The sequence below is a fragment of the Medicago truncatula genome, chromosome 3, assembly GCF_003473485.1.
Source record: "Medicago truncatula cultivar Jemalong A17 chromosome 3, MtrunA17r5.0-ANR, whole genome shotgun sequence".
NCBI lineage: Eukaryota > Viridiplantae > Streptophyta > Magnoliopsida > Fabales > Fabaceae > Medicago > Medicago truncatula.
The window spans coordinates 39,414,427-39,428,450 of record NC_053044.1 but is presented as its reverse complement, the minus strand read 5'-3'; the positions used below and the strand labels follow the sequence as shown (position 1 = coordinate 39,428,450).

General features: G+C 32.1%; 2 protein-coding genes and 1 pseudogene across 2 annotated transcripts; 1 reads left to right on the top strand and 2 right to left on the bottom strand.

Annotated features, from left to right (window-relative positions):
- Window positions 1–4,020: 4,020 nt before the first annotated feature.
- Window positions 4,021–5,728, top strand: LOC11427551 (uncharacterized; annotated as a pseudogene).
- Window positions 5,729–6,529: 801 nt separating this feature from the next.
- On the bottom strand, window positions 6,530–8,167 carry LOC11429036 (uncharacterized). The gene is made up of 2 exons (XM_039831527.1): window positions 7,203–8,167; window positions 6,530–7,058 (listed from the first exon to the last, which is right to left on the bottom strand). Exons 1-2 carry the CDS (start codon window positions 7,330–7,332, stop codon window positions 6,802–6,804), a joined length of 387 nt encoding a protein of 128 aa, XP_039687461.1. The 5' UTR covers window positions 7,333–8,167; the 3' UTR covers window positions 6,530–6,801.
- Window positions 8,168–10,464: 2,297 nt separating this feature from the next.
- On the bottom strand, window positions 10,465–13,827 carry LOC11442194 (double-stranded RNA-binding protein 1). Its single transcript, XM_024778968.2, has 6 exons — window positions 13,572–13,827; window positions 12,664–12,765; window positions 12,301–12,530; window positions 11,526–11,745; window positions 11,202–11,312; window positions 10,465–11,060 (listed from the first exon to the last, which is right to left on the bottom strand). Exons 1-6 carry the CDS (start codon window positions 13,789–13,791, stop codon window positions 10,699–10,701), a joined length of 1,245 nt encoding a protein of 414 aa, XP_024634736.2. The 5' UTR covers window positions 13,792–13,827; the 3' UTR covers window positions 10,465–10,698.
- Between the last annotated feature and the right edge of the window lie 197 nt (window positions 13,828–14,024).

Sequence of the window (14,024 nt, the reverse complement as noted above, 5' to 3'; positions counted from 1 at the left end):
TCTAAATCTGTTACAATTAGTTACGGAATTTTGTCCCTCCCTAAAATCCGTCTCTAATTCGCGATTTTCTAGTAGTGTTTATTTAATGATATAGTTGAAAGTGAAAAAGTCTCTCCAAAATCACATATTACCTTTTTATTGCACTGATGCATATAAATTACGAATAATAGTTTTAATGAAATTTTGATTTTGATTAATATTATAGCTATAGATATTTTGCACTTTTATATTGCAGTAAACTATACTTATCTATTCAAATAACACAACCAATATAACAAATGTAATATAATTCTTAAATTTTTTAATGACACCAACAATATATCGAACGAGCGAATATAATTCTTTCTAAGACCATTACTTGAGTACGTGGGGTGAATAAACCCGGATTGAGTTAGATTTTAATGGGATTGAACAATTATGCACAAAATCCATCGTTTTCTATGTGACACCACTAAGTGCAAAGAGGAATGAGGGAAAAAGCGCATTCATAGTGGAGATGCACGCCAAAAACCGTGTCAATGGACCACACCACAAATGAGGAAACTCATAGTCCAATACAAGTCCCATGATCCCTTTAATAAGGGAGACTCAAGCACTACTCGTGTAATTAGCCGAGCATAGTTTTTAAGTAAAGATCCTAACTCAGTTTGAGTAAAGATCATCTTCATTTGCTTAAACTAAATAAAGAATGTTATTTGGTGAGAGATAAATACAAAAAAGTAGATAGTGGATCCTACCAATAAGTAGGTCCCATCATTATTAATTATTTATACTCCCTCCATCCCAAATTATAAGGAAAAAAATCACACTTATTAAGAAAACTAAAACATAAGAATTTGGAGTATAGTTTTTTGTGTTTTGTTTGGAAAAAGTTTTATAGGAAGATGGAAAAACAATTTTTATTGGTTATTGGTTATGGAGAAAATGAAAGAGAGAGAAAATTAAATGCAATTTGCATTTAATTTTATGAGAATAAACAAAAGTATTTCTTAGAAAAGATGATTTTTTTTTTAAAAACAAGATTAAATAGGAGAAAAGTGTGTCATTTTTGCTTATATTTTGGTACAAAGAAAATGAGTTTTTTTTGCTTATATTTCAGGACGGAGGGAGTATATTTTTAAAACTTCGGCGTGTCTCTCCCATAAGTGTAGGTCAGTTGGTAGCTACCATGAATAATTTGTGCAAGGTGTAACACCCCGTTTTCCCAACATAAAAATTTCATTTAATTAATCAGAGTAATTCACATAAACGGAATGTCACACTTCTTTTCTTAAAATCATAAACGGAATAATTAACTAATTATCCTTCAAAATTCAATAACATAATATTTAATACTTCGCAGCGGAATTTATTCAAACATCTAAAATAGTCTTGGCACGAAGGCCTCATCAAAGCATCTCATAAAAATCCAATTAACAACTCAATCATGTAAAAAATTCATATTCATCGCATTATATACATCATCACTTATCACATAATAATCAAATCATAACCATCATCATATAACATCATAAATCATCACATCATAAACATCATCTTATAACATAAACCACACAACATAATCATCATCTCATAATACTATAAACAACACAACATAATCATCATCTCATAATAACATAAACAACACAACATAATCATCATCTCATAATAATATAAACAACACAACATAATCTTCATCTCATAATAATATACACAACAACGTATTCACCATCTTATAATAACATAAGCAACAACATATTCAATAATATTTCATGGTTTGTCTTTATCAACAACTTCAACAATTCATCAACGACAACGTCAAGCTGACAACACAACTACGTGAGAGTACACCACCTCTTATAGTACGACAACGTAAGAATACACCACCTCTTAAAGAATGACAACGTAAGAGTACACCACCTCTTATAAACGACAAATAAGAGTACACCACCTCTTAAAGAATAACAGCGTAAGAGTACACCACCTCTTATAAAACGACAACGTAATAGTACACCACCTCTTAAAGAATAACAACGTAAGAGTACACCACCTCTTATAAACGACAACGTAAGAGTACAACACCTCTTATAAACGACAAATAAGAGTACACCACCTCTTAAAGAATAACAACGTAAGAGTACACCACCTCTTATAAACGACAACGTAATAGTACAACACCTCTTATAAACGACAAATAAGAGTACACCACCTCTTAAAGAATAACAACGTAAGAGTACACCACCTCTTATAAACGACAACGTAAGAGTACACCACCTCTCACAAAACACCTGAACATAAAAAATCACCAGCAACAGCTTCAACTACGACTTCAACAACTTAGACAACATCAACAACTTAAGACTCCAATACTTTGGAACGACAACTTACAACTTAGACAACTTAAACCAACATCTGCAACTTGATCAATATTCAACAGCAACAGAAACAGCACAAGCAATTCTCAACATAAAAATATTAATGAAAAACATCAACAACTTAAACATCATACATTTTCCACATAAGGCATATAATTATTTCACATAACCAACAACATTAATCATCTTAATTTCAGACTCTCTGAAGAACATTAATAATTATAAACAACTTCGTTTCTACCCCAAGGACCAACTCACAACATAGGTTAAATACTCTTAAACACCTTAATTGAACTCATAGTACTTCTATTTTTGAGGTTTGGAATTATTCCCTAAGTTTTGGATTAACTTAGAAACGGTTATGCTAATTTTTCATAAAATTTCACTAAGACCTACTTGGAGTATTTTCATCATAACTCCTAAACCAAAAATCATTTTCAAGTCAAACCGACGCCACTGGAAAGCTAACACAATTATCTACAACTTTCATGTTTACACCAAAACTCAGTTCAAAATGTAAACGTGTGAAAAAGATGCAAGAACATGAAACAGGAGATGCTGTCATTGTGCAGCTCTCGGGAAAAAACCCATTTTTCACCCCAAAATCCCAATTTTGACTTCCCAATGCCCAAATTTGATTCCAAAACTTGTCTAACCATTTCTATACATGATAAGACACACAAAATCATATAAAACTTGACCCAAAACATTATTTTCGAAAATCACCAATTACAACTTCTAAACCTAATTTCCAAATTTCCAAAACTTCAACCTACAACTTGTTAAATTCAATTTTCAGAATTATACCACATAGAATTAGAGAAAGTTAATCCCACCCTTACCTTAGATTGATCGACGAAGGACTCTACCGCTTTCTCTCCTCTGACTCTTCTCTTCTCTTGGTTTTCTCCCTTTTTCTCCAAAAACAGGTTTCATGTAATCCTTATTTTCTAATTCTAACTCTCCCTTTTTATATAAATCTTTAACCTACTTATTTTTATCTTATTTTCAAATCTTCCCCCAAAAGTCTCAATATTCTATTCTAATATATATATATATATATATATATATATATATATATATAATATAAACTATTTCTATAACAAATAACAAATATATTTCTATAACATATATATTTATACACCAAATAAGAAATATACTATACTAATAAATACCAACATATAAAATTACAAAATATCACTCATCTATCTAATTTCCAAAACAGCCCCCACAACTTAATCTTATTTTATTTTCAAATCTTATTATATTAAATAATAAAATAAGCCACTTAATAAATCAACAACACATCACAATAATCATATAAATCACATAAGTCATATAAATAGACTCTAAACTCATTAAAATATTCAAATAATAAAATAGGGCGTTACACAAGGGCTGGGGTTTGAACCCCGGATTCCCCACTTCTTCACACATAATGTGGTTTAGATTACATACATTTTATGAAATATTTATTTTGTCTACTATGAATTATCACGTGTTATTTTTTCACCGTTATGTCAATCACTTTACAATATCTGCACTGGTCAAAAATCTAGTGGTATAAAATGATTGTTTGGTATGCTATGTGGGAGTATGATGTCTAACTTAAGGTGGTATATGATAGAGTTTTCATTTCGTATGTCAATCCCTTTTGTGAGTATTTCTTCTTCTTCTTCTTCTTCTTCTTCTTCTTCACCTTTAACTTCTTAATTTTCACCTCATTTCTGAGACTGTTACTGTGTGGTTATGGAAAAATCACTCAATTTTTCCCTAATCGCAGTGAATTTTTTTTATGATTAATATGTTGCTTTATTAAATTCATCGCATTTAAGGGGTGAATAATTCATTTTTAATATCATTTCTTTTTCAAAGTTATGCAATTTCATTTGGGGTTATTATTTTTTTGGGCTTTGTTTGTTGAAAATTTAAACTTTAATGCTTCAGATTTATTTATTCAGTTCATACATTGCTCTCATGTATGATTCGAAGCAAATTTTGAAGTTTAAAGTAACGTGCAATGGTTTTTTGAGTGTTGGGTTATTAACATTACTTGCTCTTAACATGACAAATATAGATTTGTATGGGTGATTGATTATTTATGCTTCATCATGGGCTTGTTTGGATAAACAGCTTATTTGCAGCTTATATCACAAGCTCTTATCATGATAAGAGCTTATGTATAAGCTCACATAAGCTATTTCTATAGAAAAGGATAAAATAAAGTTAAATTATTTTTGTATATGCTGTAAGTTGTTTCTATAAGCTATATTAGAGAATTTTTGAAAATAAGCTGAAAAAAGCTTTTGAAAATTGTCATGTGTTTGGTGAAATAAAAAAGTTACAGAGAAGAGAACCATGGGAAGCAGATTAGGAAGAAGAGTGGTGTACTTCACAAACCTATCAATCAAGCTTCTCCTGCAAGCACCTTCACCGACATCCATGAAATTGCTCTTAAAACCATCCCATCAGCTTCCAAGATTGAAATCAAGCGCGTTTTGGAATCCCTCTACGGATTTGAGGTTAAAAAGGTTTGAACATTGAACATGGACAGAAAGAAGAAGAAACGTGGCGGAATTGTGATTGCAAAACCTGATTACAAAAAGGCTTTTGTAACCCAAAAAACCCCGCTTTTGATTAACCCGAATCTTTTTCCAATTTGAGAGATTGAAGAGGATAGGAAGAGTTTGAATAAACAGGCTATGGCGGCTAGTATTGTTGAGGAAGTGTCGGGGAAGAGTCATGGGCTTGATGAGAATAAGGACACTCGTGGGTTTAAGCTCCAAAATGGGTATTATGAGGGAGGGTTTGACTGTTCTGGTTCAAATCGGTTTGAGATTTCTGGTTCGAGCCGGGGAAGGATTGAGTGACCTGGTTCAAACCGGGCTGATGGTTCTGCTGCCAAGTTTCCCTGGAGTAACATGAGAACTGGTAGGAGTAATGCTACCAGGTAGTTTTTCTTTATGGGGTTTTGCTTGTGGCTTTTAGATTGTTTTGTTGATTCTGATGAAATAATGTTTTTTGAGATGTTACATCCGAATTCTCACTATGATGTTGTTGGAAAGTAGAAGGTATTATACCTGTTAATCTGTTATTAAATTGAAAAAAAAAATTGTTGCTGAATTGGGAATCACATTAGAAATTACAATTTACTACAACACTTGCCTTCTGAAACATTGTTAAAAAAAACTTGCCTTATGAAACAAGTCAAGTCAACAATTTTTGCAGCAGCCTGCTCTGCCTCTTCTATAGTGTTTAAAAATGTTGGGATTTCAAATGTTAGTTATGCTGCTGAAGTTTGTTCAAATGATTCTTATTTGGAAGAATGTGTTGATTATTGTTGTTAGATATATAGATGTTAAAATATAAAAAAAGAGTAAAATCATTTGAAAACAATCAAAGATTTGCAACATAAGTAATTGCTTTATATATATCTAGATCTAGTGTGAAATGTGTTATTCAAGAAATCGTTTACCACTTATTTATAATAACTAGAGATTGTGGTGGAACTGGACTCTCTTGGGGTTTGGGTTTGTCAGCTTGAACTTCCTCTTTTGAACCACATTAGAATAAAATTGTATGTATCATTTTTTTTTTTTAGGGAGAAATTGTATGTATCCTATGAATTTGATGTGACCGGTGACTCCCTCTGTCACAAATTATAAGTCGTTATGGGAAAAGTTTTTGTCCCAAATTATAAGTAGCTTTAAAATACCGAAGCATTAATGCTACTTTTCCTATTATACCCTTAACTATTTATTACTTTCTCTTTTTTCAATTTTTTATTTTATCTTTCTCATATCATTTATTAAGGACAATTTTGTAAAACAACTCATAATATATATTTCTCATTCAAAGTTAATTATTTTTCTAAATACGCGTGAAATGACTAAAACGGCTTATAATTTAGGACGGAGGTTCCTATCATCACATGGTAGTTCTTGTGAGTTTGATATTGATAATTAAGATTTTCAGATGATCTGACCATAGTGAAAAATAAGAAAAGATTATGTTGTTGTGTCTTCATTTTTGTCATGAAATATAATTTCACTTTAGGTATTGTTCTTGATAGCAATGGTAACACATTTTAGAAAGCATAAATAGCTAATGCTTTTACTAGCAGTCAATTTTTTTGGTTGTGTGATACTCAATGTCCTCCTTCTGTTAGTAAATGGAGAGGGAAATAAATGGAGAGGATCTTGACTCCTGTACCTTGGCTATAGATAAAGTCAAATTCTTTTTTAGAATATCTAGAATATCAAAATCCATTCTATCTTTTTACTAGAACCATTTCTGTCTTGCTTGAAATTGAATTTAAACATGCAAAAATCTAAATCATCTAAAGTTTTACTTGAAGTCAAGTAGCAACATACTTTTAACATCATGTTTTCGAATACTTGAAAGAAAAGTCATATATGAAACTTTTCACAAGAATCAAAAGTGCTAGTCATTTTGGAAATTCAAGGCTCGCTGCAATCCATTTATCTTCACCAATCGGCACAACTGTAATCCCCTCGGGGAACACAATATCTGGAAAACTTGTATACACCTTAAGCTTGTTACCAAGCATGTAACTGTTTGTATTGGGCGTCTTTGCCTTGCTGATCTTCATTTTTTTGTTAGGTGGAAGTGGTAAAGATTCATTTTGTATGCCATTGTTAACTTGGAAATCAGTAGGTAATATCTCGTCATACAAAAGTTCATCTGTTAGAACACAATGTCATAAACATGTTCAATGGTCAGCATATTACACCTTTGAAAAAAGTAAACTAGTTTCACGATGGTTTAAAAAAGTGTTTGATAATTGGTAAGATATGTTATTGGATGAAGATGAAGAAATTTACATACCTTCAGGGACAGGTTTGAGTTTCGGTTTAGATTTAACAATGTGTGATTCATGAGTTGATTTTACTGCTTGTTTTTCTCCAATCGAGGAAGATAAATCAGCATACGTATGACTTCCACCTGTGCATGACATAAATGTTAATAAGCATAATTACAAACATTTCAAATTGAAGGTATGTCTTCTTTTCGACGTATAATAGTGGCCAAACTTGTTTGGTTATACCAAAATTCTCCCTCAAAGTGATTCTTAAACATGAATGCCGAACCAAGTGAATGAACTTACACTCTTTTAAGGTGATGTAAGCAATCTTTGCGGCATCTTCTTCTGCCTTGTTTTTGGATTTAGATGCCTTTCCATGAAATCCGATGCCCTCTACTTCCACAGTTGAGAAAAAAGTTGGCATATGAGGAGGACCAATTTGTGTAGTTTTATATGTTGGTTTGGAAAAACCTTCTCTCTCTGATAACTCCTGAAGTAGGCTCTTGGATGGACAAGGTTCATCCTGAATAAGTAGGATAGATCAAAATTCAGTTATAATTATTTTTAATGTGGATAAAACACAAGCATAAAAGTAAACTTGAATAAGTTCGACAACTTCAAACACAGTTGATTTACCTTCTGAAACATGCCAACAAATTTTGCAGCAGCCTGCTCTGCCTCTTTTATAGTGTTGAAAGATGTTGGGCTTTCAAATGATTTCCCATCAATAACAACAATAGCTTTATAGCGAATGTCATGAGGTGGCCCCTCAGTTTTAATTGTAAAAACAGGTTGATCAAGATCGTTCTTTCGAGCACAGTTTTGATGATCCGTATCTGAAAGAATGAGTTGATTATTGTTGTTAGATATATTGATGTTGAAATAGAAAAGTAAAGAAATAATCACTTAATAAGAGTAGCAAACGTATCAAAGATTTGCAAACATATTAGTAAGCAAAGGGAAAGAAATTGTTTACCACTTTTAATAACTGGAGATTGTTGTAGAACTGGACTCTCCTGAGGTTTGACAGCTTTAACTTCCTCTTTTGAACCATGCTCATTTGTTGGTTTTGAAGAACCTAAATGGACATCATGAACCACAAACATTAGAGTAAAATTGTATGTAACCTTCTAGTTCCTATTATCATATTGTTTTCTTTAATGTAAGCAGAATTGCATTAAAGGGAAAATATACAAGAAAACTTTCTAACAAAGTGATATGAAAAATATGATTCTAAAATACAGAAATTTATGTGTAATTAGATGACAGAAACAGTTTATAGATTCAGTAAAAACTTATCATAATTTCTGGATCGAGTGATCACTCTCTCAACCATAAATATATATATATATATATATATGTATATATATATATATATATATATATATGTATATATATATATATATATATATATGTATATATATATATAATATTGCTAACTCTCTACCACATATGTTTCTATCATACGAAACTCACAAGTCACAAGCATAACTGATAAGCAAACAATCAAAGAGAACTCAAACAGAAAACTCATTTCAACATATCAAAGTCTCAACTACAGAAAGAGAAAGAAGTAGGGTACTTGATAAAGGAGAAGTGAAGTTGCGGAAAGCTTTCATAGCAGCTTGGTTTTGAGCTTCTCCGGAGGAATTGAAGGTATCAGAAGAAGTAAAGGTAAGGCCATTCACAAAAACAGAGCCCTTAAAGCTTGGATTGTGTGGTGGACCGTCAACATGAAAGGCAGAATACTTAGGCAAACTCCACCGTCTCCGGTGACACAGCTCCTGCAGTTTTGACTTGTGCATTTTCACTTACACTCCTATTATTGATACTATAACTTATAATTTAACAATCCTTACAGAAAGTAGAGTGTATAATTTAAATACTGAGGTATCACATTCACATGTTATAAGGTGAAGTATTCTTTTGTCCCAGTTACACATATACTGTAGTATATATACATGATTAAAAGACATTGAAATCAATATTATAACCATGTGAATATTAGTAGTACATGATAATAAACGGTTGCATGCAGATAAATACATTGGGTGTGAAGGAGAGAAGGGTCATGGAAAAATATACAGTTCCTAACCAGGAGAATAGTGTAAGCCATGTGGTCTGGTCAATCTTGAAGACTATTTTGGTGTTTTGTGTATTTTTGTTTTCTAGTTTATAGCATTTTAAGAACATGTATATTTTGACACTTTATTTATTTCACCTTTTTTAATATCATATCACTTGTTTTAAGTTTGGTTTTTTTGCTCTTTTTTTCTTCTACTTTGTCTCTTTATAAATTCTGATGCTTCTTGTTATAATTAATCATTATAATAATGTTAAGAAGTCAATCAATGATTGTTTGATTTGATTCTGAAATCTGAATGTTGTTTTCTGGCTTTATTCACTTCTTGGTTTGTACTGATACTATACCATACCATGCATGTGCATGCTGCAGGAGGCAGGAGCAGTTATCTTAGACCAGTAGTCTGCAAGAAGATTGCAGGCAATGCTGTCTTTGTCCTTGCCTTAACCAAAATGGAAACAAAGCTTGCTAGAGACACTCCAAAAAGGAGATTTGACCCCATAATCAAAATGGGAGATTACTATTTATCTGCAAATATGAAATATGCTCAACTGTTTTACTGTTTAGGATTGATTTTCTAATGTTGGTTTGATATTTTGTTATAACTTGTAATTATCTGTTTTATTGTTTTGGATTAATGTTCTATCATTTTTAAACTATTGGACTGGAATATAGTCATACAATGCCTAAATTAGAAAGATAAGAAATAAAAAAAACTCTTAGGAAATCAAGGTTTGGCATCTTTAACTAGTCTCAGTAGCGGGTGTTGTTTAGGAACTTCTTCGCTGGAGCGCCACAATTTAGAGTGTCTGTCGGTATTTTCCAAATTTTATAAACACCATCAGCAAATATAACACCCATTTCCATATGCAAATGTGGTTCAACATGACAATGAAATGCCCAAACTCCAGGATTATCTGCCTTAAACCTTAATGCAGTCCAACCATATGGAAATGTAACTGCAGTGTTCCTTAAACGCGCACTTGTTAGATTACATTTCTTCTCATCAACACCTAGTTTGAATTTCCTTTCTCCATATCCCAAAACCCAAAAAATGATGTTCATGTAAAGGCCAAGCATTCATACAGGTTTTATCAAGAAGTAGTATTGAAAGTATTTACAATTATCTGACCTTGTGAGACATAAGAAAAGATTATATCATTGTTTTCATTTTTGTCATATAACAGCATTTCACAGTTCACATTAGCTATTGTTCTTGATAGCAGCAATGGTAACACATTGTTGAAAAATCAAAATATCCAAAATATCAAAATCAATTCTATCTTGTTATTACTTGTCTTTCCCCAAATTAAATACGAACACGAACATCTAAATAAGCCATCTAAAGTTTTACTTGAATTCAAGTAGCAACATACATATGATATCATGTTTTCTAAAACTTGAAACTTGAAAGCAAAGTAATATATGAAACTTTTTCACAAGAATCGGAAGTCTTCGTCATTTGGAAATTCCAAGCACGCTGCAACCCACTTATCCTCGTCGAAAGGCAGAACTGTAATGTCCTCAGGGAATAAAATATCTGGAAAATTTGTGTACACATTGAACCTGTCGCAAAGTAGATAATTACTTGTGTTGCAAGTCATTGTCATGTTGGAGTCAGAAATTGTAGAAGAAGCAAGTTCAGTATGTGAAAGTGGAGATGATTTGGGTAAAGATGAAGTTCTCATGTTGCTCATCTTCATTTTTTTGTTAGGGGGAATTGGTAAAGATTCAGTGTGCATGTCATCGTTAACTTTGACATCATCAGTAGGTAATTTCTCCTGATCCAAACGTTTATCTGGTGGAATAAACACAATGTCATTAACGTCCTCAATGATTAGCGTATTACAACTTTGAAAAGGGTGAAATAGTTTCATGATGATTCAAAAAAGCTATTGATAAGTAATATATACTTTTGGCTGAAGATGAAGAAACAAACCTTCGGAGTTGAGGATCTGCTTGTGTTTAACAACCTCTGGTTCAAGAGTTGATTGTACTGCTTGATTTTCTTTGTTATAGGAAGAAAAATCCGCATACATATCAAGTCCACCTGTGCAAGACAATAATATTATCAAAGCTTAATCATTTTCATGGATATTCTGCCTATATAAACATTCAGCTATATGCTGCATCTATATAACAATGACACTCCAGATTTCAGGCATATTTGGTGTTCGGCACCGACAAGACACTGAAACGTATGATTAGCCAAAGTTGTTTCTGATTCTTATGAATGAAAGAAAAATCAAGTGCATGAACTTACACTCTTTTAAGGCAATGTAAGCAATCTTTGCAGCATCAATATCTGCTTGTTTTTTGGATCTAGATGCCTTTCCATGAAATTTCAATCCCTCTACTTCCACAGTTGAGAAATAAGTTCGCATATGAAGAGAACCAGACTCTATAGTTGTATATGTTGGTTTGGAATAACCTTCTCTCTGTGTTAATTCTAGTAGTAAACTCTTGGAAGGACAAGATTCATCCTGAATAAATTGGATAAAAATCAAAATTCAACTAAAACTATTTTTAATTAAGATAGAGCACGATCATACAAGTAAAGTTGAATAAGTTTGACCTTCAAACACATTGATATACTATTAGACCCTGTTTGGATAAACAAGTTAATTAAGCACTTTTTGTATAGTTGCTTATCGTATAATGTATAATCTATTAATATAATAAAAACTATATAAAGTCAAAATTATTTTCGTATAAGTTATAAGCTATTTCCATAAGCAATCCTGGCAAGCTTATGGAAATAAGCTGAAAAAACATATGGACATATCATACGTTGTTTCTGCAAGCTCTGCTAAACAGCCTGACTAGTGCTTATGCAAGTAGATAAGATTAAGTAGATATTCTATTACTGATAAATTGGGTTATTGTCTATTAACATCTAAATGTCTTATGTAACTCAACTATGATTTTTGCCAACCTTAGCTCAGAAAAATGTTATCTAACATCCAAAATCTAGTTATCAATTTAATGATCATAAAATGACAATTTGGAATCACATAAGAAATTTCAAGGACACTTACCTTCTGAAACAAGTCAACTGAAATCGGCAATTCCCTCAAAGCAATTTTTGCAGCAGCCTGTTCTGCCTCTTTTATAGAGTTGAAAAATGTAGGGCTTTCAAATGATTTCTCATCAATAACAACAGTAGCTTTATAGTGAAGCCTCTCAGTTTTGATTGTAAAAACAGGTGGATCAAGATTGTTCTTTCGAGCATAATTTTGCAGATGTTTTTTGCTCAAACGATTCGTATCTGGAAGAGTAAGTTGATTATTCTTGTTAGATAATGTTGAAATAAAAAAGGAAAGTAATCACATGAAGAATAGTAACAAAAATACTAAATATTAGCAAACACATTAGTGAATAAAGTGAAAGAAGTTGTTTACCAGTTCTAATAACCGGAGATTGTGCAGGAAGTGGACTCTCTTGAGGTTTGGTAGCTTCAACTTTCTCTTTTGAACCATATTCATCTGTTGGTATTGAAAAGCCTAGATGAAGATCATGAACCACAAACATTAGAGTAACATTGTATGTAACCTGTGAAGTTGATGTAACCTACTTTTTCCTATAATCATATTGTTTTCCTTGTCCTAGTCATTGCTAGGCAGAAGAGTAAAAGCGAAAATATGCATGTGGGTTTGGTCCAACGGTGACAAAAATTGATTATGAATGAATTGATTCCGACTAAAGTTGAATTGAATGTAAAGGGATTTATGTTTAGATACATTCGTATAATAGTGGCTTGAACAAAAAATTCAATGCCAAAACTCAATTGTAGGGGCAAAAGCGCAAAATTCTAGTTTCAAATTAGAATCAATTCTACTCGAGAACAACCAAACCTGTCAAACTCAATTCTAGTCATCTAGAATCCATCTCTCCTCGTTCAAAAATGGAATCAAACACACACAAGAAGACTTTCTAAAAATGTGATTCTAAAATACAGAAAATTATGCTTAATTCCAATTCAATAACAGGATTCTATGTAGTCTATTATGAAACAACATGAACCCTTCAATACCATCAGAGAATCATACCGTCTCTTCTGATCAAACGGATTGCAAATTCTAAAAACTCTTGATAATAACTGAATAAAATGATCACTCTTAACCATTATCTCATAAAAAAAGCTAATAATTAATGATATAACAGTGTTGAGTCTCAATCACCTATGCTCAGAACTCATAAGTAAAAAATCTAAGAACTCAAACTGAAAACTCATTTGAAATACCAAAAGTCTCAACTGCAAGATCATCATCATCTCCAAAGAAACATTAAAAAAATTGAGAAAGAGTACCCGATAGAGGAGAAGTAAAGTTGCGGAAAGCTTTCATAGCAGCTTGGTTTTGAGCTTCTTTGGCGGAATTGAAAGCATCAGAAGAAGCAAAGGTGACACCATTGACATGAACAGAGGCATTAAAGCTTGGCTTGTGTTGCGGACCGTCATTCGTGGCAGTGTATTTCGGCAAACTCCACCGTCTCTGGTGGCATAGCTGCTGCAACTTGGTCTTGAACATTTTCACTTTCACTCCTTCCTACTATAGCTACTGCATGAAGAATATGAGATTAATTTGAAAAAGATATAACATGGACCATTTATGAAAATGAAAAGTAAAACCAATGTCTTGTCAACTATACTTACAAGTTACAAAAACTCTTGTATATAATTTGAATAATGAAGTATCACATATTTTGTCACCGTTATATATTGTAGTAGATATATGGTTAAAATTACATGATATAGAGTTGC

What these genes read in the sequence shown, in the direction of transcription:
- LOC11429036 (XM_039831527.1), bottom strand. Translation starts at nt 7,332, where the DNA reads ATGTCATGCACAGGTGGAAGTCATACGTATGCTGATTTATCTTCCTCG. An exon ending in ACTCAAACCTGTCCCTGAAG is followed by an intron (nt 7,059 to 7,202) that starts GTATGTAAATTT and finishes GTGTTCTAACAG; the next exon opens with ATGAACTTTTGTATGACGAG.
- LOC11442194 (XM_024778968.2), bottom strand. Translation starts at nt 13,791, where the DNA reads ATGTTCAAGACCAAGTTGCAGCAGCTATGCCACCAGAGACGGTGGAGT. An exon ending in ATCTCCGGTTATTAGAACTG is followed by an intron (nt 12,531 to 12,663) that starts GTAAACAACTTC and finishes TTACTCTTCCAG; the next exon opens with ATACGAATCGTTTGAGCAAA. An exon ending in GCAGATCCTCAACTCCGAAG is followed by an intron (nt 11,061 to 11,201) that starts GTTTGTTTCTTC and finishes TTATTCCACCAG; the next exon opens with ATAAACGTTTGGATCAGGAG.